The 27,633-nt window shown below is 60.3% G+C and overlaps 3 protein-coding genes across 7 annotated transcripts; 2 read left to right on the top strand and 1 right to left on the bottom strand.

The window, feature by feature from the left end:
* Nucleotides 1–80: 80 nt before the first annotated feature.
* Nucleotides 81–7,836, top strand: NFKB2 (nuclear factor kappa B subunit 2). 5 transcript variants are annotated; one of them, XM_061201715.1, is made up of 23 exons: nt 99–165; nt 1,280–1,528; nt 1,814–1,895; nt 2,013–2,053; nt 2,309–2,407; nt 2,487–2,638; nt 2,897–3,003; nt 3,098–3,256; nt 3,546–3,650; nt 3,779–3,864; nt 3,943–4,081; nt 4,320–4,448; nt 4,573–4,782; nt 4,862–5,003; nt 5,391–5,505; nt 5,598–5,811; nt 5,960–6,129; nt 6,254–6,356; nt 6,486–6,637; nt 6,767–6,836; nt 7,059–7,231; nt 7,341–7,452; nt 7,555–7,836. In XM_061201715.1, exons 2-23 carry the CDS (start codon nt 1,508–1,510, stop codon nt 7,674–7,676), a joined length of 2,703 nt encoding a protein of 900 aa, XP_061057698.1. In that variant the 5' UTR covers nt 99–165; nt 1,280–1,507; the 3' UTR covers nt 7,677–7,836. The 5 variants fall into 5 exon arrangements, with proteins under 5 accessions (XP_061057437.1, XP_061057698.1, XP_061057602.1 ...); XM_061201619.1 differs by having other exon boundaries at nt 7,552–7,836; XM_061201454.1 differs by having other exon boundaries at nt 81–165; nt 1,437–1,528; nt 6,767–7,231; nt 7,552–7,836.
* Nucleotides 7,837–7,930: 94 nt separating this feature from the next.
* Nucleotides 7,931–21,756, bottom strand: PSD (pleckstrin and Sec7 domain containing). The gene is made up of 16 exons (XM_061201247.1): nt 21,103–21,756; nt 20,726–20,828; nt 19,872–20,232; nt 18,689–19,129; nt 17,301–17,495; nt 17,054–17,134; nt 16,736–16,848; nt 16,055–16,113; nt 15,856–15,945; nt 11,984–12,027; nt 10,343–10,533; nt 10,188–10,258; nt 9,923–10,080; nt 9,619–9,763; nt 9,213–9,356; nt 7,931–8,725 (listed from the first exon to the last, which is right to left on the bottom strand). The coding sequence occupies exons 1-16, from the start codon at nt 21,754–21,756 to the stop codon at nt 8,495–8,497; spliced, it is 3,081 nt and encodes a 1,026-aa protein (XP_061057230.1). The 3' UTR covers nt 7,931–8,494.
* Nucleotides 21,757–25,511: 3,755 nt separating this feature from the next.
* FBXL15 (F-box and leucine rich repeat protein 15) lies at nt 25,512–27,629 on the top strand. Its single transcript, XM_061193857.1, has 4 exons — nt 25,512–25,634; nt 25,808–25,961; nt 26,300–26,805; nt 27,300–27,629. The coding sequence occupies exons 1-4, from the start codon at nt 25,582–25,584 to the stop codon at nt 27,487–27,489; spliced, it is 903 nt and encodes a 300-aa protein (XP_061049840.1). The 5' UTR covers nt 25,512–25,581; the 3' UTR covers nt 27,490–27,629.
* The last annotated feature ends 4 nt before the right edge of the window (nt 27,630–27,633 follow it).

The raw sequence follows: 27,633 nt of genomic DNA, 5'->3' as shown, positions 1-27,633 counted from the left end.
AAAAAGGGCACGGCGAGTGACGCACGGAAACGTCACGGGAATTCCCCCCTCCCGGGGGCCGAAAAGGGGCTTTCCCGGCTGGAGTCCTGGTGGTTGGAGAGGTGTCGCGACCCGTCCGAGGTGGGTCGGGCAGGGAGATAATCCGGAACCGGAGACGCCGCCGCGGTGAGTGGCTGGGTTCAGACCCCTGGGTGGCGGGACGCCGGGAAGGGCAGGAGGAGGGCCCTTAGCTGACCGAGCCCCAGAGCTTAAGAGCGGCATCTGCACACTCCAGAGAGCACGCACACGAACAAGACACGCGGATACACATCAATATCCCTGTACAAAGACGCGGGCCGTACGTACATCTAAACATATGCCGGCGGGTGCACAGGGTCGTCCATGCACTCAGACTCGCACACACATGCACACGCAAAACACACTCACCCGTGCACAGGTGCCTGGACCCATACCCTTCACGCAGAAACTCAAAGATGTGTTCACCTGTGCCCTTACATACATGCTCAGACATGTGTCCACACTGATTAGCTTAAGGACGCTCACCTGTACACGCATGTTCACACCATGCACACACAAGCACATGGGCCGAAACACACTTGTACACCTGTGATGCAGACACATATATGCATTACACACGGCTATGGGACTGGGGGCGGCGTGGGCCCCCAAAGCAGGTGCGGTGTGGGAATCAACGGCTGTACAGATGTTTCGGGGAGAGGGACTAGAGGAACCCATCCCAAGGAGGAGACACCTTTCCTCCTGCCGCCCCGTGGCCCCAGAGACCGGTTCTCGGGGCAGAACCCCGGGGCCCCCGACTGGGAGGAGCCCCCGCCTACAGGCCTTCGGGGAGGAGGCCTTCTTACAGTAGGAATATCCCCCCAAAACCCCCCGGGGTGAATCAGCCGTGGCCTCTCTCGGAGTAGAAAATCCCGAGGTTGCTCCAGGACGGGGGAGGGGAAGGGGACGGGAGGCGGGCCTGGCCCCGGACTAGTAGCCTCTCCCGGCCTTGAAAGACCCTCCAGTCCCTGGCGCCTGCTCTGGAGGGAGAAGGTGGCCCCCAACCCCGCGGGGCCTTCTCTGGGTCTGGCCGCTCCTCTGCTTGTAGAGATGCCGCGGGCGCCCGCAGGCCAGCGAGAAGACCTCGCGCCCCTCCCGCCTCGGGGGCGTGGCCAGTGGCGTCATTTCCAGGCCCGCCCCCTCCGGCCCCGCCTCCCCCTGGTATTTTCGGGACTTTCCTAAGCTGTTCTAACTTTCCTGCCCCTTCCCCGGCCCGGCCCAGCCCAGCTCCAGATTTCGCCCTCCACCGGAGCTTGCCCGCCACACCCGGACGGGTAGCTGGAGAAGATCGGACCCTCCCCCAAATTTGGGCCCCCCTCTTCCCCCAACTCCCGTCCTGATCTGTCTCTCCCTACCCCCGCCACTCCTCCCCGCCTAAGGCGGGCGCCTGAAACTCTGGGGAACAGGACCCGCCGAAGCCACCGGACAGAGCCGGGCCTAGCCCAGAGACATGGACAGTTGCTACGACCCAGTGAGTCACGCCGCCTGGCCCCAAAGCCGGCCGTCTGCCCCCCCTGTGCCTGTCTGCTTGTCTGCCCGTCTTTCGGAGTGCCATCTACTCCGCGACACCTGTAATGTCCTCAGATTATCTCACCCTGCCTGTCAGTCAGTCTGTCTACAAACTGCTTACAGTACGAGCTTTCATATGGGCCTGGGGAGGAGAGGGAGTCATTACTGAGGGCTTACAGAGCTGAGAGGTGGAGGGCTCTGGGGGTGGCTCAGAATCAGCTGCCACCCCAGTCTGTCTCCAAACCAGGGTCTGGATGGCATCATTGAATATGACGATTTCAAATTCAACCCGACCATTGTGCAGCCCAAGGAGCCAGCCCCAGAGACAGGTTAGTAAGTCCCCTAACCTCCCCTTGTCTTGGAGGGAGGGGAAGGGAGGAGCATGTGCCCTCTGCCTTGGGAATGGGCGCAGAGATCCTGGCTCAGCAAGGCCCCTCTGTCCCCAGCTGATGGCCCCTACCTGGTGATCGTGGAACAGCCTAAGCAGGTGAGCGAGTGGAAGGGATAGTGTGGGATGGCTTCAGCTTTGGAGGCGGGTGGGGTAGTTGCAGCTGGGTGGCCACAGGGAGGGTAACTGACACAGACCCACTTCGGGTTGGGATGGTTAGCTGCTGATGATCACAGTGGTGTGGTTGTGATTCAGGATACACACATCCAGTCATTATGGTCACTGCTGGCTGGGGGGGATGGGGGGGTTGGTGTCTCTCCTGGTCACAATGTCACTGTGCCCTGGCACCTTCAGCGAGGTTTCCGATTTCGATATGGCTGTGAAGGCCCTTCCCACGGAGGACTGCCAGGTGCCTCCAGCGAGAAGGGTCGGAAGACTTATCCCACAGTCAAGGTGAGCCAGGATAGTGCTGGAGGGTGGGCTAGTGGACAGTGTGTTCATGGGCATTACTGACAGCCCTCACCCCTCACAGATCTGTAACTACGAGGGACCGGCCAAGATCGAGGTGGACCTGGTAACACACAGTGACCCGCCTCGTGCTCACGCCCACAGTTTGGTGGGCAAGCAATGCTCGGAGCTGGGGGTCTGCGCAGTGTCTGTGGGGCCCAAGGACATGACTGCCCAGTAGGTGCCCCCTACCCCTGGTCCCCACTGGTGTGCCCCCTCATTGCTTGCCAGTTCTAGGCCCCAGCCCACCTCTGTGAGCTTAGCATCTGACCAAGGGGAGAGACCCTGGTTGGCCCTAGAACCCAAGGCCCCAAGTGAAAACTAGAAAAGCTTCCTAGAGGAAGTAGGGCTGAGCTGAGCCCTGGCAGTGGGGAGGGTGCCTCAGGAGGAAAGAACTGCCTGCAAGGCCTCTGACTCCTCCCCTCCCCTACCCAGATTTAACAACCTTGGTGTCCTGCATGTGACCAAGAAGAACATGATGGAGATAATGATACAAAAACTTCAGAGACAGCGGCTTCGCTCCAGGCCCCAGGGCCTTACGGGTATGGAGGAGATGGAGGGAGTCATGGGAGGTGGTCATGGAAGGAGTAGAGAAGGAGGAGGAGTCCAGGGGTCACATGTGTGCCCGCTGCCCAGAGGCTGAGCGTCGGGAGCTGGAGCAGGAGGCCAAGGAACTAAAGAAGGTGATGGATCTGAGCATTGTGCGGCTGCGCTTTTCTGCCTTCCTTCGAGCCAGTGATGGCTCCTTCTCTCTGCCCCTGAAGCCAGTTATATCTCAGCCCATCCATGACAGCAGTGAGTATCCTGATCACCTGGGGCCTGGGTGCCAGAGGGAGCATGGAGGGCAACCCTGAACTGTGGAGTCAGATAGGCCTGGGTTTGAACTTGGCCCCACCATGTATGAGCTGAGTGATCTTGAGCAAGTCATTTCCCCTCTCTGAGTATGGCTTCCATCTTGAGTAAATGAAGATACTAGCAGTTCCTGTACCTCTTGGGGTTGTTCAGATAATACAAAGCCCCTGGCTCCATAATTGGGACCATGGCTATTATATCCTCTCAAGTGATTGATATCCCATCTCCATAGAGTCTCCTGGAGCCTCAAACCTGAAGATTTCTCGAATGGACAAGACAGCTGGCTCTGTGCGGGGTGGAGATGAGGTTTATCTGCTTTGTGACAAGGTGCAGAAAGGTGAGGCTGGAGCCTAGGCTGGGAGCTAGGGATGTTGGGTATCAAGCTTGGGGACCGGGACAGCTTCAGGACAAATGGCCCTGGAGATTCTACTAGGAGCTGTGGCCAAACTTCAATTTCCCCTGTAGATGACATTGAGGTTCGGTTCTACGAGGATGATGAGAATGGATGGCAGGCCTTCGGGGACTTTTCTCCCACAGATGTTCACAAACAGGTACCCTAGGGCCAGGGCTGGGCCTGGGCCCAAACTAGGCCAAGCCCTTAATACACCTTATGTTCTCCTTCCCCCTAGTATGCCATTGTGTTCCGGACACCTCCCTATCACAAGATGAAGATTGAGCGTCCTGTAACCGTGTTCCTGCAACTGAAACGCAAGCGTGGGGGGGATGTCTCTGACTCCAAACAGTTCACCTATTATCCTCTGGTGGAAGGTGGAGCTGGGCTGAAGATCCCAGGGGGGCTGGAGGGTGGGGGCTTGGCTGGAGGGTCCCAAGAACTAGATCAGGGGACCCATGAGTCAAATCAGGAGTAGGGAAGGTCCCAGGAAGAGGTGACCCTAGGAGCCAGCCTGAGGGCTTTCAGGGGAAAGGCCATTACCAAACATGGGACAGGGCTCTTGAGGCAAGGCGTGAGTTGGGGTTTTAACATCTCATTTGCCTCTCCCCCCAGACAAGGAGGAGGTGCAGCGGAAGCGGAGGAAAGCCTTGCCCACCTTCTCCCAGCCCTTTGGGGGTGGCTCCCACATGGGTGGAGGCTCTGGGGGCTCGGCTGGGGGTTATGGAGGAGCTGGAGGAGGAGGTGAGTGCTGGTGGCAGGAAGGGGAATGGATGAGGGAGGGGTAAAGGGGAGAAAAGTTGTGGGGGAAGAAATCTGGAAGAGTCCTCCTGGTGCCCCCTCCCCACAGTCCTGCCTGTGTCCACAGGTGGCAGCCTCGGCTTTTTCTCCTCCTCCTTGGCCTATAGCCCCTACCAGTCCGGTGCGGCCCCAATGGGCTGCTACCCGGGAGGCGGGGGCGGGGCGCAGATGGCCTCCGAGGCGCCTAGCGTGGATGCTGGGGAGGAAGCAGCAGAGCTGAGCGCCCCCTCCGGGACCCTCCAGCGCGAACAGCAGGCCCCGGAGCTGCTGCATCGAGGTATGGCCTCGGGAATCCGGGCGGTCGGGATGCTGCGGGTGGTGACCTAGCCCACGCCCACACCCCCTGTCGCCCCCAGCCCGGGAATACAACGCGCGCCTGTTCGGCCTGGCGCAGCGCAGCGCCCGAGCCTTGCTCGACTACGGCGTCACGGCAGACGCGCGCGCGCTGCTGGCGGGACAGCGCCACCTGCTGACCGCGCAGGACGAGAACGGAGACACGTAGGTGGGAGGGCGGGCGGCCGGGCGGGCGGGGTCCTGGGCTCGGCGCGGGTGGAAGGTCTTGGGGTGCGGGGCGGGAAAGGGACTTAAAAAGAGCCAGGACTCTGGAGTTGCACAGACCCGGTTTCAAGCTTGGCCTCGCTATGCTCTAGTTCTGTCCAAGATACTTAATCTCTGCACGCTTCAGTTTTAAAGGGGCACAATAGTAGTACGTACTTAGCGCAAAAGGTGCTCGGAAGTATTAAGTTCAGGTGCAGCGATGTCCTTGGAGATGTCTGGGCTGGACAGGGCCGAGGGAGAGAGACTGTGGAGGTGGCGGGGTTTTGAGAGTGAAGGATGCTGAGTTGCTGGGCTTGCTAGGCCAGAGTCTCACTCCCCAACCCCCAGGCCGCTGCATTTGGCCATCATCCACGGGCAGACCAGCGTCATTGAGCAAATAGCCCACGTCATCTACCACGCCCCGCACCTCGGCGTTGTTAATCTCACCAACCACCTGCACCAGGTGAGGGGCATCTATTGGTGAGGGGGTAGGGGTTGGAAGTCAGGTGGATCTAGGCCAGGAGCAGGCCTGGCTCACTCTGCCTGCCTCCCCAGACGCCCCTGCATCTGGCAGTGATCACCGGGCAGACCAGCGTGGTGAGCTTCCTGCTGCAGGTGGGCGCAGATCCAGCACTGCTGGATCGGCATGGAGACTCAGCCGTGCACCTGGCACTCCGGGCACGTGCCAGTGCCCCCGACCTGCTGCGCACCCTGCTGCGGAGTGGGGTTCCCAGCATGCCCCAACTGTTGCACGTGCCAGACTTTGAAGGTGAGTTCATCACCTGGACCAGCGGGCAAGGGTGGGGACCAGGGAGGGTACCTGGTGAGTGCCTGTAGTGGACATGAGGCATCGAGGTCAGATGGTCAAGGGGTCACACTGGGGGCACAGCTGCAGGCTGAGCATCCTGTGTCACTAGGGCTGTACCCAGTACACCTGGCGGTCCGTGCCCGAAGCCCCGAGTGCCTGGATCTGCTGGTGGACAATGGGGCTGAAGTGGAGGCTGCAGAGCGGCAGGGGGGCCGAACAGCCCTGCATCTAGCCACAGAAATGGAGGAGCTGGGGTTGGTCACCCATCTGGTCACCAAGGTGGGACTGAGGATTGTGGAAGGCATGGAGCCAAGGGTGTGGAGGGACTAGGGACGGGGAGGGTGTGGCGGAGGGACAGCCAATCAGTCGGTGCTGTGATCAACCACTCCTTTGCACCCCACAGCTCCGGGCCAACGTGAATGCCCGTACCTTTGCGGGAAACACGCCCCTACACCTGGCAGCTGGACTGGGATCCCCGACCCTCACCCGCCTCCTTCTGAAGGCTGGTCAGTCTCACTCTCAGGGGCATATGAACAGGGCTGGGGGGGAAGGAAAGGGGTGCCTCCCAGTCCCCCCACTTTGCGTCCTTAACGTGGGCTCCTGTCGTACCTCTCCATGACTATCCCCTTACTCAGGTGCCGACATCCATGCAGAGAATGAGGAGCCCCTGTGCCCACTGCCTTCGCCCCCCACCTCTGGTAGTGACTCAGATTCTGAGGGCCCCGAGAGGGACACCCGAGGCAGCTTTCGGGGCCACACACCTCTTGACCTCACTCGCAGCAGCAAGGTGAGGCCAGCCTGGGAGTAGAAGTACCAGGGGCTGGGGCATCTGGGCTTATAGATGGGTCCTGAGTATCTGGTACCTGGGCTTAAGGACTGTGATGGGAGGTAGTCAAGGCTGAGGCTGTCTCCCCAGGTGAAGACCTTGCTGCTAAATGCTGCTCAGGACACCATGGCGCCCCCCCTGACCCCACCTAGCCCTGCAGGTGAGATCTCCCCACCCATTGCCAGACCCCAGACCCCTGCTCACAGAGGTCTCTTCTCCTTCAGGGCCACTCAAGGAGGTCTCCCTTTCTCCATCCCTGTTCTCCGTCCATTGCCCCCAGTGGCCCTTCCTGCCTTATCAGGTTACCATGTGAGAAAGGTGGCATTCAGCTGTGTTTTTGCCCATCTCTGGGGGGTAACTAACATGTGTGTGTCCCCCTCAGGGCCAGAGATGCCACTTGAGGATACAGTCCTACAGAACCTGGAGCATCTGCTAGACGGGCCAGGAGCCCAGGGCAGCTGGGCAGAACTGGCAGAACGGCTGGGTCTGCGCAGTCTGGTGGACACGTATCGGAAGACGGCCTCACCCAGCGGCAGTCTCCTACGCAGTTACAAGGTCAGTCCCCGTCCCGTGCTCCATGCCCCAGTCTCAGATCTCTGGTGCTTCTTTGGGGACACCACACCCTAACCATAACTCAAGTCTCATGCCTCTTCCTTCTTCTCAGCTGGCTGGTGGGGACTTGGCAGGCCTGCTGGATGCCCTGTCTGACATGGGCCTGGAGGAGGGAGTGAGGCTCCTGAGGGGTCCTGAGACCCGAGAAAAGCTGCCTAGCACAGGTAAAGGGGCCCTACCTGAAAGGTGGATCTGGGCTTGGAGGGTGGGAGGCCTGAGGCCTTGACTCTTCCCTATGCCCTTCCCCATGTCCACTCCCCCAGCAGAGGTGAAGGAGGACAGTGCATACGGGAGCCAGTCGGTGGAACAGGAAGCAGAGAAGCTGGGCCCCCCTCCTGAGCCACCAGGAGGGCTCTGCCACGGACATCCCCAGCCTCAGGTGCACTGAACTGCTGCCCACCCACCAGCCCCCTTCCTGGGCCCCTCTGTACAGTGTCCCCGCCTATTCCAGTTCTTATTTAACACCCCGTGCCCACCCTTCAGTTGGGGCAAATAAAAGATTCTCATGAGAAAGAGAGGAGGCGTGGCCTCCTCCCCAACTTACAGCAGCCCCTGATGTGTGTGACTCTTGTTCATGGGAACCAAATGCCTATCCTGGCCTCAGGCCAGGCACTGGAGAGAGGAGGAGACCCAGCCAGCAAGTCTAGAGCAGTTTTAATGGAGGTGGAGGCTATACAAAGGGCAGGGCCCACTGAAGGAGGGAAAGCAAGGCCATGCTGCCCCCGGCCTGTGCATAGGGCCTCAGCATGGACACCCTTCCTCCACCTCTGGAAAGAGAGAGGGTGAGCCCTCACGGAAGAGGGAGGGAAAACCAGCTCAGCCCCAACTCCTGGCTTCTGTCTGAGCCAGGCCCCAGGATGGAGGGGGATTGCTGGTGTCAGGGGTGGGGTGGTCTCAGCAGAAATGTCAGGTCTCCCCCACAAAAAAAAAGCATCAAAATTCCAGGGGCCCTGGCCCCTCCCGTCCCAGTCCCCTGTACGAAAAAGTGCAAAACATTATCACAAAAAGGGGGGTCTCAGAGGGGCCCTTAGCCTAAGGCTCCTGAGGCCCGTGCCCTAGCCCTGCCCTGCCCCGGACACCGCGTCCGGCGCGGTCAGGCCCTGGACCGAGGGGCCCTCCCAGGTGGCCCGAGGCCGGCCCGGGCTCAGGCAGGGCCCTGTCATGCAGGTGCCTGGTGGGCACCACCCCCCTACTCCCACCCGCAACTCAGGGCTTCCACCGCCCACTGCCTGCCCCTGCGCGAGACTCTGGGCCAGGACACTGAGCCCGGGGCTGGCTAGAGGTGTTGGGCTGCGAGGAGGGACTGGAGTGAGGAGGGGGGAGTCCGTCCTCCGTGCTCCCGGCCTGGGCCAGTGCGGCCTCTACCGCATCCAGCTCTTCACTGCCCGCCTTCAGCTTGACCCGAAGCAGCGCTGCATATGTGCCGTAGCGAGATTTCTGAGGCAGAGGGGCAGGGATGAGCCTGCTGTCCGCCGTCTGCCCAGCCCACCCCCGTCTGCAGCAGGGAGGGAACGCCAAAGAAGGCTAGCAGATGCCACGTTCTTGCCTACCTCTGAAGCCCCAAAAGCCCCCAAGGACTGACTGTGACATGATCCCTGGGTAGTTTGGTGACCTTCTCTGGGCTCTCTCTAGACTGTCAACTGTAAAAGCTCATGTTTCTTGAGCCTTTACCAGAGTTGGCAAAACTGAGCACTTAACAGACATCATCTCCTTTCATTTCCCTAGTGGGGATGGAATGCTGTCCCTGTCCCACAGAAGAGGAAACTGCGGCTCAGAGGGATTAAGCAGTCTGCCCAGGGTCACTCAGCTAGTCCCACTCTTAGAGTCCATGACATGAATCACTAGTCTGAGCCTCTGTATGGGGACACAGAGGTCCCACTGGTGGAGCAAGGAGCCACAGCGGTGCCCGGGCCGGGAGGCTCACCTCAAACTCCAGATAGGCCTCCTTCTGCCGCTGCTCCTCAGCCTCCTTGCCCCGGGCCTTCTTGCCCAGATGGGCAGCCCGGTGCTGCCGCAACTCACTTGCCATGGCCTTCAGCTTGGCCTCGTGGGTCCGCATCTGCTCCTCCTAGAGGCCGGGGGAGCATGGTCACTCTGGCAGAGACAGTGCCTTTGTGCAAGTTTTTAGAAAAGGTGCCCCATCCTTTGGATGAACAAAGCACCATGTCTGGGTTAACCAACTGTATTTCAGCCTCTGCACACCCCCCCCATGGCCCATGTCCTGGTGCACTGGACATCTACATGTATCATACGCAGCAGCCTGGAGTGCAGTCGGCCTAGGCCTGCCTTACTCCGTCCCGCTGGCACCAGGTGGACAGAGCTGGGGGTACCTGGGGGAGGCGGGTGGCAGCACTGGGCAGCAGAGGGCGGCTGAACTTCTTCTGGGAACTGACAGCAGCTGGGAAGGGGGGTGCGGAGAACATAGCAGCCACCACATTGATGCGAGTGATCCAGGACTGCATCTGCTCCAGGCTCCTGGGGAGACAGCACAGCCATCTGGGACCTGGGCCCAGGGTTCCATCCAGGGATGCCAGTCCTGGCCTGAGAAGGAAGGAGGCAATCCAGGGACAAGGGACAGGAGCAAGCTGGGAGTGGAGTGAAGGGGTGTGGGATGGGCAGGAGGAGGGCACTCACGGGGCCTGGAAGAGGAAGACGCGCCAGTCAGCGGTGCGCAGGTAGAAGACGTGGGGCCTCTTGCTGTAGTCACTGGCACGCGTGGCCAGTGCGTGGTGGATGCTGATGGCATTCTTCAGCTCAGCCTCCGACGGGGCCTCCCCAGGCTGGTACTCCTCCTGTGGGGTGCCCATCTCGTCCTGGCTGCAGTCCCAGCCCAGCCCGACCCCCCACCACTCCCTCCCCTGAGCCAGCTCAGCCCCAACCCCTTGAGCTGGGCCCGCACCTTCTGCAGGTAGAGGATCATGCCCTTGAGGATCCCGTGGAAGTTCTTCCAGCCCCGCTTGCCCCGAGGTGCTGGGGGGAAGGAAGACAAGTCAGGGGGGCCTGAGACAGGCCCACTCCCATTCATCCCCCAGGCCTCCCCACCTGGCCACGTACTCTTCCTGCAGTCAGGGTCTGCGTGCACCTTTCGCACCAAGGCCCCGTGCTTGTAGACTGCGGCCCCGGGCTCGGGAGTCAGGTCCAGGAAAGGGCTGGAGCCGCTGCCACTGCCCCCGCTGACTCTCTTGATGACCTTGGGGTTGGGGTCGGCCAACTCAGACAGAGAGCGTCTCAGCTCCTCCTCGTCTCTGCAGGTGTGATCACCTCAGAGGGGACTGGCCGTGGAGCCACGACCCCCCTTTCAGTCCTGGCCTCTGCCACCCAGGAAAGCTCCTCCAGTGTCTGTGAAGAAGGGGCTGGAGGGACTGCCCCTCTCATAGGGCGTGGCTCCCCTCAGCCTGAGGCTCCTGGAGCCACATCTCTGGCCTCAGAGCGGGTTGCACCAGGGTGTAGCCGTACCTCCCCACTCAGATCAGGGGTCCTCGAGGCAGCATGTCTCTGCCCCCAGATTAGAGTTCCCAAGGGTAGGGCCACGTCTGTCCCTTCCTCCCCTCACGTGTACGCAGCCCCATCCTCTCCATTTCTGCACACACACACTCCCCCCTCACTCCCTTCTCCACCAGGGCAGACACATGTCTGACTCAGCTTCTCAACCACACCCAGCACCAGGCTTTACTCATAGCTTGCTGGCTAAATGGTGGCAGGAGCTTCCTAGTGGTCCCCTAGTACCTCCTGGTCAGCAGGCTCTGTCAGCTATCATCTAAAGAATCTGATTCTATCTTGTCACTCCCTCGTCAAAAACCTGCAGTAGCTCCCTACTGCCTCCCACCTGGAGCCTACACTACATCCTCACCAACACTGTCTCTCTCCTGCCACTCTCCATTCCAGTTAGCCTGCCTCCTCTTGGTCTCCTCACCCCACACTCGTTTCAGCCACCACACATTTGCCTCCCAAATACCAACTTCCCTCTTTCTCTCCCCAAACAATGCTTCCTCTCCGTCAAGGCTTGCCCCGAGACCAATCCTCACAGAAGCTTTCCCTGATCCCCCCTGTACCCCAGTCCTGAGCTTTGCCTCCTCTGAGGTCTTCTCTCCTGCAGACTGGGAGCTCCCAGCTAAACTGAGCAGTGACTGGACTCTCAGCAGATACCAGCAAGTAGGAGTGATCTATTGACTGTTTAGATGAGGGCTCTACCTCAGGCTGGGGGACTCAAGACTAAAGCTAGACCTCCTCCCTCAGACTAGACTCTTCCAAGACTTAACTCTGAGTCTTTCTGTTTCCACTGGGGCTGCCAAGAGTAGAGAATTCTGTGACACTCTGGGCTCCCTAGGACCCAGGAGGAGGCTCTCCCTCTACTGGTCGGGGCCCTACCTCCAGAGACTTCTACTTTCCCACTTGGGTGCCAAGAGACCTCCCCCAATTTGTTTCAGCACCCTCATCCCAGGCCAGCTGACAATGGCCACCCACCCCAACCCAGCTTGTCATAACAACCCAGCTAGAAACAAGACACAGAACCCCACATCCAGGCGGGCACCTCCAAAAAAGGAAGTGAGGCAGCCTCACTGCCTCTCGTGCTCTCACCCACCTCCCCGGCTCCACAGCCCCAGGATTCACTCGGCCCATCTCAGTGCTCTTGACCTCTCCAGGCAGCCCCTTCCCGACGTCCCATCCCACCCCCTCACACGCCCCAGGACTCACATGGCCCACTGCAACTTTTCATTCTTGATGGAGCTGTACAAGGCCTGGAGAGGGAGGAACAAACCAGGGGGGTGGGGGTCAATCCTGGGGGGAGGTGCTCCAATGCCAGAGCTCAGAGCCCTCCCTCCAAGTTTGGGAGAGGAGACAGAACTGGGGGTGGGGATGGGCAGCAGGGTGTAATGACTGACAGGCTCTAGAACAGGGTACTAGGACCCAGGCCCAGGTTTGCCACTTGAGCTGCATGACTTTGGACAAGTCTCCATGGGAAGAACAAACGTAGCACCACATAGTCGTTTTATTTTTTTTTGGCCACGCCACGCGGCACGCAGGATCTCAGTTCCCCGACCAGGGATAGAACCCGCACCCCTGCATTGGGAACTCTTAACCACTGGACCACCAGGGAAGTCCCAGTACCAGGTGTTTACCATAGGGCAAGCAATTAACACAGGACATCCTGGCATACGATTGATGTACAATAAATAGCAACTGCTATTATCTTTGCTGTTGTTGTTATTGTTAAGAGTCATCCTATTCAGAACCTGGGTGGGGGAAGCACAGCCCTAGAAGGAATGGAAAAGAGCAGCCTAAGAAGCTCTCCTTTCCCCAACCATGTGTTTTGGCCTATTTCGACAGGATAAACCCACACTGGGCATATGGGGAAACTGAGGCCCAGGAACAGGACTCTCCCTGTCACCTCCCTCCTTGGCTAACAGAGAACACACTCCCATGGCTCCCAGCCCCAGTGCAAGTTAAGATCTTCCCTCAACCCAGAGAGCCCCACCAAGCCAAATGCCAGAGTGGTCCAGCCCCCTGCCCACGCACATACTTCATGTTCCTGGAGAGTGGACACTAGTCTAAAAGACAATAGTTTTATCTTCCAAACCCTGCACACTCCAAACTCCCTGTGAATTCCCGAACCAGTCACTTGCCTCTGTACAGTTGGCCTGGGGGACCTGCAGGGGCCTTGGGGTGGTCGGAGGAGAGGATGGGTTCCAGTAGTGGCATAGGGGACCCCTCTTCTTGGGAGTAGCCTGCAACGTGGGTTCACACCAGTGCCTCCCACTGTGGGGGCGCTTCCACCAGCCTGTCCGTGAGTGGGTGTGTCCCCAGCACGTGCGGCTAAGCGTGTGGCGTGTGATGCCTGCGCGCCAGGAGTTGGATGCAGTGGTGACGTCGGCACCTTCTCCAAGATGGGACACAGCCCCCAGCTGCCCACACAACACGGTCTCTGACTCTTTCACTGTCCACTGCTATACCCAACCACAAGGCTAGCCAAGCACCCCACATGGGCACACCCTGGCCGGGGGCAGGTACACCACGACCTCCACCCCACAGCACATACTCAGCCCTCCCAGCACCACCCCGACCGAACTCAGCAAGGCGCAGACCCTAAGCCCTCACACTCCAACTCTCGGGCCAAGACGTGAAGTGGCCACCGAAAGCCAACCTGCGGTCCTTGTCTCCAGCCCTGCAGTTCATCCCCTGCCCCTCTCGGCACTTCCTTTGGCCCACAACGTCTTCCTTCGAAAATTCCTAAACCCCACAGGTGAGCTCCGTCTCATGCTCTCATCTAGAAGGCCCAAAGACCCTTTGGTCTGCGATCCCCAACTTGATCCGAGGGTCTCTGCCCTACCCCCACCCCATGCCCACCCCTGGCTACCCGTGGGCTCTGTCCGTGTCGGGATCCCCACTCAGCTTGCGATGCCTTCGTCGCCTCCCTCAAGCCGCCCCCTCAGTCGCGTGCCGCCCTCAGCAACCCCCTCGGTCGCCCCCCAGCCTGGCGTGGGCTGCGGCCCCACCGCCCTCACCGCCCTTTTCTTCTTGCGGCTCTGCAGGCGGCTGACCACCAGGTCGGTGTAGAGCACGGGCTTGAGACTGCGCGAGCGCTGCGGCCAGCCGTAGCACAGGGTCTCCGCGCCGCGGTGGGTGCGCCCGTAGCGCACGGAGCACAGCGAGCGAGAGCGCAGCCGCCCGGCGCTGCTGTGGATGCTGTTGACACCGATCATGCTGGCCCGGCCGGCGCGCCGCGGCCCCCGGCCATGCCCCCGTCCGGCCTCGGCCGCGGACGGCCCGGACGGCCCGCGGACGGCTCCCCCGACAGCCGGCGCGAGCGGCCCGGCCCGGCCCGGCCCGAGCCAGGCCCGGCTCGGCTCCCACCGACGCACGGAGCGCGCGGCGGCGGCGGCGGCGGCGGCGGCGGCGGCGGCGGCGGCGGCGGCGGCGGCGGCGGCGGCGGCGGCGGCGGCGGCGCGGTCTGCTCTGCAGCTCGGCGAGAGCGGGAGGGGGGCGCTGACGGAGAGGGGAAGGGGAGGGCGAGGGCGAGGGGCGGGGACGGCGCAAAATGGAGGCGTCCGACCGAGAGGAGGGCCCGCCGCGCGCCGTCACGGGGGAGGCGCCTGGAAGGGCCGGTGGGGGGGTGGGGCGCGGTGGCCTGCTGTAGGGGTGCTGGGAGGTTAGGGCTGTGAGGTGGGCTGTCCCTGTAGGGTCTGGAGCGCTCTCCTGGCTCGTCAGGGTGCGGTGGTGAGGAGAAAGGTCGGAACGCCTCCTGGCGGCCCTTTTTTACAGAGCCAGGAGGGGCCACGAGGCTAGAGACAGCGGCGCGGGATGGAGACAGCCGTGGAATTACCCAACTCACCGACCCGCAGATACTTCAAATGCCCGAGTATATAATCACCTTCAAACACCCCACTTTACATACACCCCCAACTAACCAGATGCACCAATTCACATTCACCTCAACTCACAGACACTACAAATTCAGAGGTACACCTCAAATTTTAGTCATTAACTCACAGACATACACTCCCTACTCATGGACACCTGTCATGAACCAGATAGTCAATTCGTAGATATACACCCCAACACACACAAACACCCAACCTACACCCCAACTCAGACACACTCTAAATCATAAGCCCTAAAGCACAAACACACTCCAAGTCAGACAAACCCCTATGATTCACAGACCCTAAATCACATATACAAGGCAGCATACACCCCAACTCACTGACGCCCCCCAACTCACAGTGGACGGCCCCACTCAAGATACGTTCCAAAACTCAGAAGCTCAACACACCCCACGTTCACAAACACGCCCCAGGACACTCCTGTGCTGTCACATGTATGCGGTGGCCGGGAGACCCCTTTGACAACTCTGGGGGTTTCAAGGGAGTGCAGGCCTTCTCGGATGAAACACCACCCGATCTGGAAGAGTGAAGCCAAAGACCAGGCCACCCCCCTCCTCCTCCCATCCTACCCGCTCCAGTGTAGCTAACCCCTCAGGACCTGGCGCCTGGGTGCGGGGCCTGCCCACTAAGGAGCCAGAAGCGCAGTGTGTAGTCCCAGCTTGGTGCTAACTGGCTTCAGGACCCCGGAAAGCCTTTGTCCCTCTCAGGGCCCCCATCTCCGGGTCCCTCCAGTGCAGCGGTACCAGAGAGGCCTTTGTGGCTGTACACCGTGGGGCGGGGGCTGGGCGCGGGGAGGGAAGTGGTGTACCTGTGCGCCCCCCCGCGCTTGCAGAGACCCCCCCCACCCCCCCACCCCTTTCCTCAGTGAACACTGAAGGAGGGGCGCTAATGAAGCCAAAATACGGGGTCCAGGGCCTGCTGGTCACGTGTTTTCGAGAACTGTTTTCCCCCCCCCTCCCCCGCTGCGCGCTGGGACTGCGAGTGCGCATGTTCCGGGAAAGCCAGTCTTGTGGGGGCTGGGGGAGGGGGCGGTCCCCAGGCTGAGTCACTAGAGCCCAGGCTTCCACAGCGGGAACTAGGTGGTGGCAGGCCCCTCCCCTCCCCTCCCTCGGAGGCCTGCTGACAGGTCCCCTGTCCCTCCGCTCCAGCGACCTCTGCCCCGCCCCGCCCCGCCCCACCCCCCACCTTGAGCAGCTCTCTGGGGAAGTCGCCGCCTTCGTTGAGGCCCTCCAGGTTACCAATGAAGTCTCCGCAGGTCATGCGCTTCCCGATGTTCTAATGGAGGGCACAGAGGCCTCTGAGCTTGGGGAGTCCTTCGCCTCCCAGGCCTTGAAGTCTCTGGACGGGGTGTTCCGGGCTCCCTCCCGCCAGCCCCCCTACTCACGTGGCCGTGGAGATCCGTATTGAGTAGCATGAGGGCGCAGGTCAGCGTGTGCGCACCGTCTAGGAGAGAATTGACATTCAGCCTTGGCCACCTCGCAGGGACTCTTCCACATCTATCTTCCTCAATCTTCCAGTTCATCCCCTGCCCCCTTTCAGGACCCCCTTTGGCTCACAACCACACTTTTGTAAGTCCTGGACAAACCCCTCCGGAGCAAAGACCTCTCTCTTCCAGTAAAACCCTCAGATGGGACCTCTCCCTCTTCTTAGGTCACCCTCCCTAGCTCCCTAAGGTTCTGAGGGCAGCCCACTGCTTGCCCCCAACACCAACATGCCTCTGTGTCTATGCAAGCCATTGGGCCCCACACAGTTATGCAGACCAAATAGAATCCCTACTCAGGCCAAGCACTGTCTTGCACATGTATGCAAACAACGGCATGCAAACACACCTGCCATGTGCCTCTTCACAACACACACTAGACCCTACCTAGCGCTATACCTGCCCACATGCACAGTTCCACATCTGTGCAGCTGTGCCAGTACTGTCTGCATACATGCATGCTTGCATGCCTGCAAGCTCGTGCATTCGGGTACTTCTGCACACACACTCATGCTGCTTTACACAGATGCAGTGCCCATCTGCCTCAGTGACCAGCCAGGAATGCCCTGCCCCCGGCCTCCTCACCCTCTGAGGACAGGGCTCCAGGATTGCACTGGAAGTATCTCTGGGAGAAGTGGGCCAGCACGCGCTCCCGTTCCTGGGTCTCACCCATTAAGGCCAGTTCCTTCAGAAACACCCTGGGGAGGGGGGAAGAGGGGACATGTCACCTCTACCCAAGGTCCCCTTACCAGGCAGCCCTGGCTCTTGGCCATGTCCGGTCAGCTTGGGAAGGGTGACTTCATGGCAGTTTAGGGGAGGCATGGGGCTCAGAGGAGGCATAACTGAGGCCCTGCACACCAGGCCTGGAGAGTAGGGGCTGCTCTCAAAGGGCTGGACACCCACCTGAGAGCTTGGTCCAGAGTCATGCCCGTGAAGACAAAGAACTTCAGGTACTCGCCAGCCACAAGTTTGCTGAAGTCATTGCTGTGGGCAGGGCAGAGAGACAGGTGGGGTCTCAAGGGGAAGTGTCAAGGGGCCAGGTGGGGTTTACCTAGAGACCTGGGGGTATTAGATACAGGGGATGTGGAGGTGCTGCCCGCAGGATGCATCCCTTCTCCCCCCATTCTCAATCCCAGCCCAGTGCCTTTACTTCTTGCCCAGATGCCGGGCCACATCCGCCTTCCTGAAGCCATCTAGTCGGTACAGCCTCTTAGCTAGGCGCTGCGCAGCCTCCAGGTCTGCTTTCTGCCCATTGGACAAGGTGTCTGTGCTTCCCAGGGCCAGCCGCTCTGTGCTGTCCAGCTCTGAGTCCGAATCGGACACGAGCTGGTTCAGGGGTGGTTCACTGCCAGGGTAGAACACCAGCTCAGAGGTGGGGCAAGCCCTCGGGGGCCATCCAGATCCTTCCTCTGCCTCCAGACCCAGTAGACAGAGAACGGAAGATTGGGACATGGGGAAGGCATTTTTCTTTTCTCCAGAGAAGGAGATTCCTTCCATCAGCCTACTCCATCATTACCACCTCTCTGTGGAAGTCCTGCCTCAAATCTAACCCACATCCATGTTGCTGCTGTGGGAGTTCTGGCTGCTTTCCCCAAAGCTCCCTAAGTTTGCTATTAGACATAGATTCCCCATTCCCACACTGGACCTGCTCAGGACAGAGTCCTCTGTGTCTGAGACTATGGGCAAAGATAGGATAGATGGACTGCTAGGGAGGAACAGTGGAGGGTCAGACAAAGATGTGAGGGCAGCAGGGACACTTTCCTGCTCCTATGTCTTTCCTCTTCCCGCCTTTTAGGGAGAGGAGCCTCCTCCTTGGTCCTTCTCTTACACCCTCAAAGAAGCAGGCTCTGGGGTAGAGGGTATCGGGGGTCAGAGTGAATCCCTCATCCCCTGTCTCCCCCTGCCTTCCCTTCCCACCCTGGCTGCTCTACTCACAAAGCCACCTGTCACCCCAGAGACAGAGGCCGGAAACTCCTAGTTGCTAGGCAACCCTGTCTCCCTGGCCACCCCCTCCTGTTGCCATGGCTTCAGTGACTGCGAGGGTAGCTGGCAGAGGGGAGAGCAGAAAGGTTAGACTGGTGAAAGGACTTCCTGGAGAAGGGTGACAGACTCTAGATTGGAGGGGGGAGGTGACATGGGAGGGAAGCAAAAGGAGAGGCTGGTGGCTGCATCTTTGGGAGAAACCTCCAGGCTGGCTGAGGGTAAGATCAGAAGAATTCTAAGCAGGTTAGAGGCTCTGTCTGGGGAGGGAGGGGCCCTTCTAGAGAAAAAGGAGGGTGTCCTCTAGGGACCCTTCAATCCTAAACCATGGTTTCGCAAGTCACTGGATCTGAGACCAAGGGGGCAGGCTGTGAGGGGCTCCCACTCACAGCCAATGGAAGTAGTCCTCCAAATGAGAAGACACATCTGTATCCCCTAACCACCCCTATCAGGGGTCAGGAATATAAACTACATCTTCACACTCAGGAGCTGTCCCTTGGAGCAACTGTTCCTGGGGCCCTGGGGCCTCAAGTCTGAGGACACAAAGGAATCACTCACCTGCCCAGGGGAGCTGCCCCCAGCCCATAGCTGTCTTCTGAGCGGCAGGGACTAGGGGGCTCCCTCCTTGGGGCCTGCTTGGCTCCAGCCTCTGCCTCCTCTTCCTCCCCTCTCTGTGTCCAAGGCCCATCAGCAGCAGAGCTGGTACCAGAATCCGGTTCAAGAGGGGCAAGTGGGGCAGGAGCAGGTGGGTCAGGCCTGGGGGCAGGGGGCTGGGGAGGCAGCTCAAAGGTGAAGAAGGGGCTCTGGGTTGGGCCAGGTGAGGCCAGGGCCTCCAGCGAGGCGAGGCTGGTGTAGGAGGTGCCCTTGGCCCGGTGTGACTCCAAGATGGCTTCAAACACACAACTGAAAGAGTCGGGCCCATCAGCCAAGGGGCTGGTCCCAGGTAGAAAGGGCAGAGGCGACTTGAGAGGCCCGGAGTGAGGCATTCGGGTGCCTGGCCTGCAGGGGCAGGGAGGAGAATCTCTGATCAGGGGCCTACAGGACAGCTCTCAGGTAGCATTTCATTGAACTTTCATACCGACTCTGTGAAGGGGATTATCATCCCCTTTTCACAGGCTCCCAGCCCCCGAAAAGAGCAACCCGGGTAGGGGGTCCCCACCACAGGTTTGCCAAGCTATTCAGTGCCCCTGGAGCACCCCAGCCCTACCCATACCCAACACCCAATGCCCTTCCTCTCTCACTCCCTGTTAATCTCCCTTTCTCCTCCTTCTCCCTGATCCTCTCCCCTCCTGCCATTCCATTTCTATTTCTGGCAACATCTTAGGAAAAGAAGATGAGGCTCCAGGCTGCAATGGGGCGTGAGACAGAGAGGAAGGCCCCTACACTCCACGTTCTCCTGCCAGGATCCAGGATCTAGCCTGATGCTCCTGTGCCCCCAGGCTTGATTCTGACCTCGGCCTGTCACTCTGCCCCCTGGCCCTCATTAGAACCCCTTTCCTCCTCTACCCTGGCTGCCCCTACCCTCCTGGGCTCTTGCTGACGGTCCCCACACCCCCGGTACCCTGCCAGGCCTCAGGCCTCTGTCCGGAATCCCGTGTGCTACACCGCCCTGTCAGCACACCGCTTTGTCCTGACATTCCCGGCCCCACCCTTGTCTCTATTCCCATCCCTTTGAGCCCAGCTCTGGCTCTGGGCCAGTGGGAAGGAGCAAGCCACTTTCCTCTCCCACTCCCCCACTCACCGGGCCCCTTCTGAGGCCTCAAACACCTCGTCGTCCACATCCTCTTCCCCACCTGCCTCATCCTCGTCCTCATTGCCACTGCCCAGGCTGGAACGAGGGCCAAGGCATGGGCCGGGACGTGGGGCAGGTGGGCGGGCAGTGCCAGGCGGGCCCTCAGAGCTGGGCTGACTCTCGATGGCCGAGTCAGCCTCTTCCCGCTCAGCCAGCACCTCATCGATGTCGGTCTCGCGGTAGCACCTCAGGGGCACTGTGTCCAGGTCCGTCTCGGAGTACTTGGCTGCTCGCCCCACAGCCACCCCAGAGCCCTGCCCTGAGCCCGCCCCAGGTGGAGATGGGGGGGCCTGCTCTGGGGGCTTAGCACCTGCAGTGTGCACAGGCATCCCGGTCAGGAGGTTATTCAGGTCAGCTCCCTGTCCTGATTCTGTTCTCAGAAGGAACTCTCCCCCACTGCCTCAAACTGGCAGGAAGTTCTTTCACTGTCTAGCCGCCATTCCTCCTGCTACAAACTCAGCTTGTTCCTGGTGCCAGTGGAGCTCATTTCAAATCAAGTTCTTATCAAACAGCTTTGAGGGGCCTGAGGGAGACCAGCCTCTTTTCTACTCCAAGGAATGACCCTTGACATCCTGCCATCCCCTCCCTCCACTACCCAGCTTCCTCCAAGCATTCAACCTAGCTGCCATCCCCCCAACCCCCTATCATAACACAGATGGAAAGACTGAGGCCTAGAGAGGCATTAGCTGACTCAGAAGCCTAGGAAAGAATAGGGGGAGGTTTAAAGGAAGGCTCCCTAGCACGCCATGGCTGCTGTGGAAAAGGCCCTGTCCTGTTCCCCTTGCCTCAGTCCCAGGCCTTACCTGAGCTGGGGGGGTCCAAAGAGCCATAGAAGAATTCCCATTTGGCTCGAGCAATTCTCTGGGCATGAGAGGAGACTTCTCTGGGTGAGGACCAGGTGTCCCCCTAAGCCAAGGAGGGAGACATAGACACAGGCACCCAGAGATAAAGCCAGACACACAAAGACACAAGAACGTGGGACAGAAACACAGAAAGAAAAACATACAGGGACAGAGGTGCAGAGACATAAGGACAAACAAAGAGGGCAAGAAAGAGGCAGATTTAGCACAGATTGAAGGATTCAGAGTGAACAGCTGATAGGCCCAAGACCACCAAGGAGACAAGCCTTGGCCTTTGCTGGGTCTCTGGGGTTCCAGGGAGCCCAAGGGAGATCACATACCTGGTTAAGGAGTCCAGTGTCAGCAGGTCCTCGGAATAATGTGGCCAGGTGCTCAGAGGGTCCCCCCAGCCCATTGGGGAGAGAGGAGTAAAGACCGTCTGCTCCAACCTGAGGTTGAGCTGGTGGCCCGTGTAAAAGGCCCTGGCTGCCAGGCAGAGCTGAGCCTCCTCCAGCTGGGAGTGGGTCTGATGTGGATGCTTCTAGCCGCAACTTTCGGTTGGAGCCAGGCCCAAGGGCTGGGGTGGGACTGGGAGGAGAGACCCCACCCAGGTCCCAGCTCCGACTCAAGCCTCCGGGGGCAGGTAGCCCATTCAGTGGCCTCACGCTGGCCTTCTCCACAAAGCGGAATATGACCACAGAGCTCCGGGCCCCTGGTGGGGGCTGCCCAGTGGGTGAAGAGGGTGCCCAGGGTGAGGGAGCAACACGGGGTGAAGGGGGGCCACGCAGGGGTGTACAGGGTGCTGTCACACGTCCAAGTTCCCGGCCTCGGGGACCTGGACCTGCCACCCGCCGTAGTAGGGAGCCTGTGCTGCCATACATGCTGGCCGGGGGGCTCTGGGGCACCGGGCCTTCGGGGAGCCAGCGGCGTGGGCATCGTGGCGGGGAGATGGCACAGTCGCCTTCCGAGCAGAAGCGCATGGCACCCTGGGCCATGCTGGGGCCGGGGGTCAGGCTGGGGGGGCAGGGATGGCCAGGCCAGGTGGGGAGTGAGGGGGCAGCATGCTCTTCAGACAGGCCTGCAAGAGAGGAAGGGGAGGAGGGGGTGAACTGCCGGGGAGTCAGGTGGACAGGAGAGCAGAGACAGGGAAGGGAAAGCTGGCTGGGGTCACTGAGCACCAGGGGTCTAGCCCACGCCGGGAATATGGCATCATTGATCCCACCCCTGGGGGTGGTGATCAGTCTTCCTGCTGGGGCTACTTCCATGGAGGCCTGAGGAGAAAAGAATTGTACCCCCAGTGGGCCCCTGGCTCCTCTCCTTTCTGCCTGGGGGCTCTAAGCATCACCCTGGGAGGAGAGAGGAAGGTATTTCAGAAGTTGAGTGAGCCCAGAATTCCTGTGGCATTTTGGAACTACTTCTGGTGGGGGAGGGGGAAGACTGCTACCCCACCCTCAGGACCAGAAGTATCAGCCAGCCATCATCATCGTCCAGCCATGGACCTTCCACAGTCTCTCTATAGAAGCCCCTCACTCAGGGGGAGAGAACTCAGGCCTCCTGGAAGGAGAGGGAGGAAGAATGGGGGTGGTATATAGGGACATGAGGGGCTGAGAGGCATAGGTGAAAGGGAAGAGAAAGGCCTGAACAGAGGCTCCTCCTCTACTACATACATGCTGAATGGGAAAGGGACATTCTTGTTCTCCATACAGGTACACATACTCATGCACACACACACGTAAGGACAAATAATATCGGTACACAGCTAACACATTCATAGACAACACCCTTCAGCACACTCAGACACAGGCACACACACACATTGCTCAAAGACACACCCTCATACACTCTCACAGTCATAACAAATATGTGTGTAATGGAAAGGCACATGCTTGTTTTACACACACACTGCAATCAAACAGGAACACACAAAGAGATACCCAAATATACACACAGGCCCTCATTCTCCAAGGCACATAGAGACACAGGCATATCAGACACTCACAGACACTTACTGGTCACAGTCACACACAGATACAGATGCATCCTCACACACATCCGTAAACAGGGGCATACACCCTCTCCTCCAACCCCCACCAGTCACTGGTCTCTGGGGTGGGGGGCAGGGTGAAGGCTGAACCAGACCCTCTCCCCATCTCTCCCCCCACCCCCCAGGCGTATGACAGATCTTGTCCAGCCCAGGAAGGACCATAAAGGGGTAAAAGGGCCCCTGGTGGCAATGCAGGGTAGGGGCAAGGGTCAGGAGCAGCAACCCTGCCAGGCAGGTTTCTGAAGCTCAATTGGGGCCCAGCGCACCCCCAGTGCAGCCCTGGACTCGAGCCGCCTCAGTACTCACCGCTGCTCGCCTGGAGCTGGGGCCGAGGAGAGGCAGGGGAGAGGCTGGGCCCAGCTCAGCTGTGAAGGCAGAGCGACTCCCGCTTGCTCCTGCTTGCTCCAGGCCCGCCCGCCTCTCAGTCCCTCCTTCCCCCCTACGCGCGGCTCAGAGCTAATCCCCCCCCACCCCGCCCTCTCTCGGGGCCCTGAGTCCCGGAGGCTGGCCCCCTTCTCGACGCTAGGTCCCCGCTGGGCAATCCCGCCAACCTGAGACCCGCCCCTGAGGAGGGGGAGGACGTATGGAACCTCTGGTCTGTTCTTCAGACCCTCACATGACCCACCCCAATCGTGTCCACGTCCCTCTCGTCCACCACCCCGAGCCGCACGCAGGACCCAGCTGCACACGCGTGTCCCGCTCCAGACCCCACGCGTGTCCCTAGGAGGTTGCCACATGACCTGTTACATGCCACATGCGCTCCCGCCCCCACGAGCACGCGGCCGCGCCAGCACACAGTACGGGTGTAGACTGGACCCGCCCCCTAAATCCAGGAGACCATCAATTTATGGGAGAAAGATCTAGCGAGCACTGCCTCAAACCCTCCGGATGTTCTGAGACTAGGACTCAGGAGACACAACCATGACCACTCGCCCAGGATGCAGCAGGAGGGATGTTACTCAGACTTCAAAAAGAACTTCCTTGCTGCCTGAGTTAGGCATCCTGCCCGTCTGGTAAGAGGTTAGACGGAATGACGCCTGGACTAGAGGAAGTGGGAGACAGGCAACCCTTGTGCCCTTGGCCAAGGTAGAAGCGGGCCCGGCTATTTTAAGAAAGCACCGCTAGAGTTACTATGGCAACTGCTCTCCTTGAGAACTCCAGGGCAGGCAAGTGGTGACCTCGGAAGGAAGAAGGGGTCTGTTCGAGTGGTCAGGGGGCGCAAGAACGTGCGAGGCGGGGGTGCGCGGGGCTCACCGCGGGGAGGGGCTGCGCGGGCTCGGCGTGGTGCTGAAGGGGACAGCGCCAGATTTGTCGCACTGCGCAGGCGCAGAAGCGGGAACAACGCTGGGAGTGGGAGGAGGCGCGCGGCCCGAGGTGGTGCGCGCCCACTTGACTCTATCTTAGCACAGATCTGTCCTCCCAGCTACCCTTCCCCAAGCAGGCGGAGGAAAAGGGAGCAAGTCCCTCACCCAAACTGACCCTCCTTGGTCCTTCCCCGCTGCTGTTTACTCCCTTCTCGCAGCATGGGAGTGGGGGTGGGGTGGGGGAGGGTGGAGGAGTGTGAAAGGGATTCGGGGAAAACCAGGATGCCTGAGTTCTTTATCCCGACTCGTTTGACCCCGGACAAGGTGCTGCCTCTCCAGGGCCTCGGTTTCATCTTCAAAGTGGAGTGACGGAACAGACATGCCCACCTTGCAGAGGTGCCGAAGCCCTGATAATGGATGGGAAGCATTTTTCGTTATGAAGAGGCAGGTGAAACGGTTGCACGACGGGAGAGTGTAACCGTGCTGGGGCGGGGGGTGGGGTGGGTGGGTGGGAGCTATCTGGGACAGCAGTAACCCTCGGCCTCCTTCACATCCTCCCCGCCAATGCATGATGGGGAAAGCACTGCTCCAGAGGTTCCCTGGAGCGGACTTTGAACTAGGATCTGGGGATGCAGTGAGAGGGTAACCCAGAGTCTGAGCCCAGAGCTCTGGGGGGAGGGGGGTTACTGCCCCAGGGCGGGCCCAGCCCCAGACCCCACAACTAAACCCCCAGGCCAACCGAGAAGCAGTATTCCTAGCGGGCTGACCTGAACACTTATTCTTCTCAGGACTCTAGACCTCCTGGGTAAAGGAAAGGGACCCAGTTGGAGATACAGTCCTTCTTCTCGACCCTACATTTCTCCCCCCAAGGTGTAAACCCGTTACAAATCTTCCGGGAGTGGAAGGGGTTGGATAGCTCTGTACTTCACAATTAACCAGGGATGGGAGGTTTGGGCAAGTTTGCTTGATGAAGGAAGAAAAATTCTAGCTTTCCCCATTCAATTCATTCAGCAATTCTTGGGCATCTACTACGTGCCAGGCAATAAGAGCCTGGACAGTTTTTCCCCATTTTTCAAACTCGCTAAACGCGATCAGAGGGCAGAGAAAATAGGCCCAGAACCTTAACAGTCCTCGCTCCGCCCCTTATACGTTTGGCTTTGCCTGCTCCTCCCATCACTTCACTTTGAGGCGGCCACTGGCCCAAAACGAAAAAAGCCAGTCTTTGCTGCACCATCGCATTCTTCAGCCTCAGGTCTCAAGCCCTGTAGCGGAGAAGGCGAGGTCTAACTTTACACCACCGGCCTGTTCCGCCTTCAGTTTCGAGATCCATCCGGAACACTTTCAGACAGGATCCTCAGTGAGCCGGCACTCGATTGAATCGGTCTGTCTCTACAGCCAAAGTAGGCGGGTTCGCTGCGGCCGCTCCAGGCCAAAGCGAGAAGACCTTACTGCGCACGCGCAGTAGACAGCCGATGGAGCCACCGATGGAGCAGTCCGGAGGGGAGCAAGAGCCCGGAGCCGTCAGGTACCGAGCACCGGAGGGGCCGAGAGAGGGAAAAAAGGCCTGGGGGAGGGGAGCTGAACCAGGGCCGGGTCTGGAGGTCGCTTTTAGGAGCCGGGGCTCAGGAGCATAACGGAGGCGGACTCGCAGGTAACAGCAACCCGGGGACGCCGCCGCCAACGCCCCTTTGCCCGCAGGCTCCTGGACCTGCCCTGGGAAGACGTGCTGCTCCCACACGTCCTGAGCCGTGTGCCGCTGCGCCAGCTGCTAGGGCTGCAGCGCGTCAGTAGGGCCTTCCGGGCGCTAGTGCAGCTGCACCTGGCTGGGCTGCGCCGCTTCGACGCCGCTCAGGTAAGCCTGGGGCCGGACCCCGCCCCCTTCTGGATACTGCCCCCGCCCCGGCTCCAGCCCCGCCCCCAACCCTGAACCTCCAGCCCCCAGCCCCGCTGTCTACCCTTCGAGATCCCCCTTGGGCCTCTAGGAATGACCTGGAAGCGATCCACCCAGTGAGAAGTACTCTCAAAGGGCGAGTACCGGGAATCAGCTCAGAGGGCGCGTAGGGTCTCTCCTGGGAGGGCAGGTGGCAAGCCCCGAGGGCGACCTGCTGCCAGGAAAGAACTCCTCAGGGACGGGTAGGCAGCGTCCGCCCCCGGAACCAGCTGAGAGTCGAGGTGCTTCCCCGCCCGTAGGTGGGTCCGCAGATCCCGCAGGCCGCATTGGCCTGGCTGCTGCGGGACGCCGAGGGGCTGCAGGAGCTGGCGCTGGCGCCGTGTCACGAATGGCTGTCGGACGAGGATCTGGTGCCGGTGCTGGCGCGGAATCCCCAGCTGCGGAGTGTGGCGCTGGCCGGCTGCGGGCAACTGAGCCGCCGCGCGCTGGGGGCGCTGGCCGAGGGCTGCCCCCGCCTGCAGCGCCTTTCGCTCGCGCACTGTGACTGGGTAGATGGGCTGGCGCTGCGCGGCCTCGCTGACCGCTGTCCGGCCCTTGAAGAGCTGGACCTCACCGCCTGCCGACAGCTCAAGGATGAAGCCATCGTGTATCTGGCGCAGAGGCGCGGCGCAGGCCTTCGCAGCCTCTCGCTCGCTGTCAACGCCAATGTGGGGGACGTCGCCGTCCAGGAGTTGGCTCGCAACTGCCCAGAACTCCAGCACCTCGACCTAACCGGCTGCCTCCGGGTCGGAAGCGACGGTGTCAGGTGCCTGGGCCTGGGGTCGGTGGGATGGGAGGAGGGCAAGCACTTAGCCTCTGGGGGTCGGGGCGGGCTGTAGTTGTCGAAAGGCAGAACTGGGGTTTCTGGATCTTCCTGCTACCACGGCACCCCCATTCTGAACAGGAAGGGCCTCTAGGAATGCCTAGGCCAGAGAGCCCACAGTTTAAAAACTTTTTTGAACCAGTATTTACACATTGGGAGATTTCACATACAAAGTACAAAAGTCAGATTTCTGGCTGTTCTTCAAGGGGAAAACCTTGCAATCCTGGGCACAGCTGAGAAGCAGGTTCCCTGTTTCAGAGACAGGAAGTCTCCGGTTCACTGGAGGCATTAAGTGTATGACCCCAAATCGGGTCTCCTCCCTCCTGTACGGAGGGAAGAAGTATGCCCCGAACTGGAGGGAGACAGGGGCTTTGCTGGCTCCCCCACCGTGGGTGTAGCGGCTTCACGCCCCTCGCCTCACCCGGCTCCTCCCCCAGGACGCTGGCCGAGTACTGCCCCGCGCTGCGCTCGCTGCGGGTGCGGCACTGCCACCATGTGGCCGAGCCCAGCCTAAGCCGTTTGCGGAAGCGCGGCGTGGACATCGATGTGGAGCCTCCGCTGCATCAGGCCCTGGTGCTGCTACAGGACATGGCAGGCTTTGCACCCTTTGTCAACCTGCAGGTCTGACCCGCCTGCCGATGGGCACAGCTGGACTGTGTGGCGGGGCCTCACTGTGAACCGTAGGGAAACTGAACTGTGGGGGCCTCGGGTGAGAGGCCAGTGCCCTGCCCTACCTTGGAGCTTCAAATAAAGAGCTTTTTACTCCTTCTT

This window comes from Eubalaena glacialis, chromosome 1, assembly GCF_028564815.1.
Source record: "Eubalaena glacialis isolate mEubGla1 chromosome 1, mEubGla1.1.hap2.+ XY, whole genome shotgun sequence".
NCBI classification, from domain to species: Eukaryota; Metazoa; Chordata; class Mammalia; order Artiodactyla; family Balaenidae; genus Eubalaena; species Eubalaena glacialis.
The sequence above is the reverse complement of the archived record's forward strand: the minus strand, read 5'-3'. Positions and strand labels throughout refer to the sequence as shown.

Excerpts from the sequence above, each read along its gene's own strand:
- NFKB2 (XM_061201454.1), top strand. The coding sequence starts at position 1,508 with ATGGACAGTTGCTACGACCCA. Across the intron at positions 1,896-2,012 it reads GGAGCCAGCCCCAGAGACAG|CTGATGGCCCCTACCTGGTG; the intron begins GTTAGTAAGTCC and ends CTCTGTCCCCAG. Across the intron at positions 4,449-4,572 it reads TGGAGGAGCTGGAGGAGGAG|GTGGCAGCCTCGGCTTTTTC; the intron begins GTGAGTGCTGGT and ends CTGTGTCCACAG.
- PSD (XM_061201247.1), bottom strand. The coding sequence starts at position 21,756 with ATGGCCCAGGGTGCCATGCGCTTCTGCTCGGAAGGCGACTGTGCCATC. Across the intron at positions 17,496-18,688 it reads GGGGCAGCTCCCCTGGGCAG|TGAACCACCCCTGAACCAGC; the intron begins GTGAGTGATTCC and ends CTACCCTGGCAG. Across the intron at positions 10,259-10,342 it reads AGACCCTGACTGCAGGAAGA|CACCTCGGGGCAAGCGGGGC; the intron begins GTACGTGGCCAG and ends CCTTCCCCCCAG.
- FBXL15 (XM_061193857.1), top strand. The coding sequence starts at position 25,582 with ATGGAGCCACCGATGGAGCAGTCCGGAGGGGAGCAAGAGCCCGGAGCC. Across the intron at positions 25,635-25,807 it reads CAAGAGCCCGGAGCCGTCAG|GCTCCTGGACCTGCCCTGGG; the intron begins GTACCGAGCACC and ends CTTTGCCCGCAG. Across the intron at positions 26,806-27,299 it reads GTCGGAAGCGACGGTGTCAG|GACGCTGGCCGAGTACTGCC; the intron begins GTGCCTGGGCCT and ends CTCCTCCCCCAG.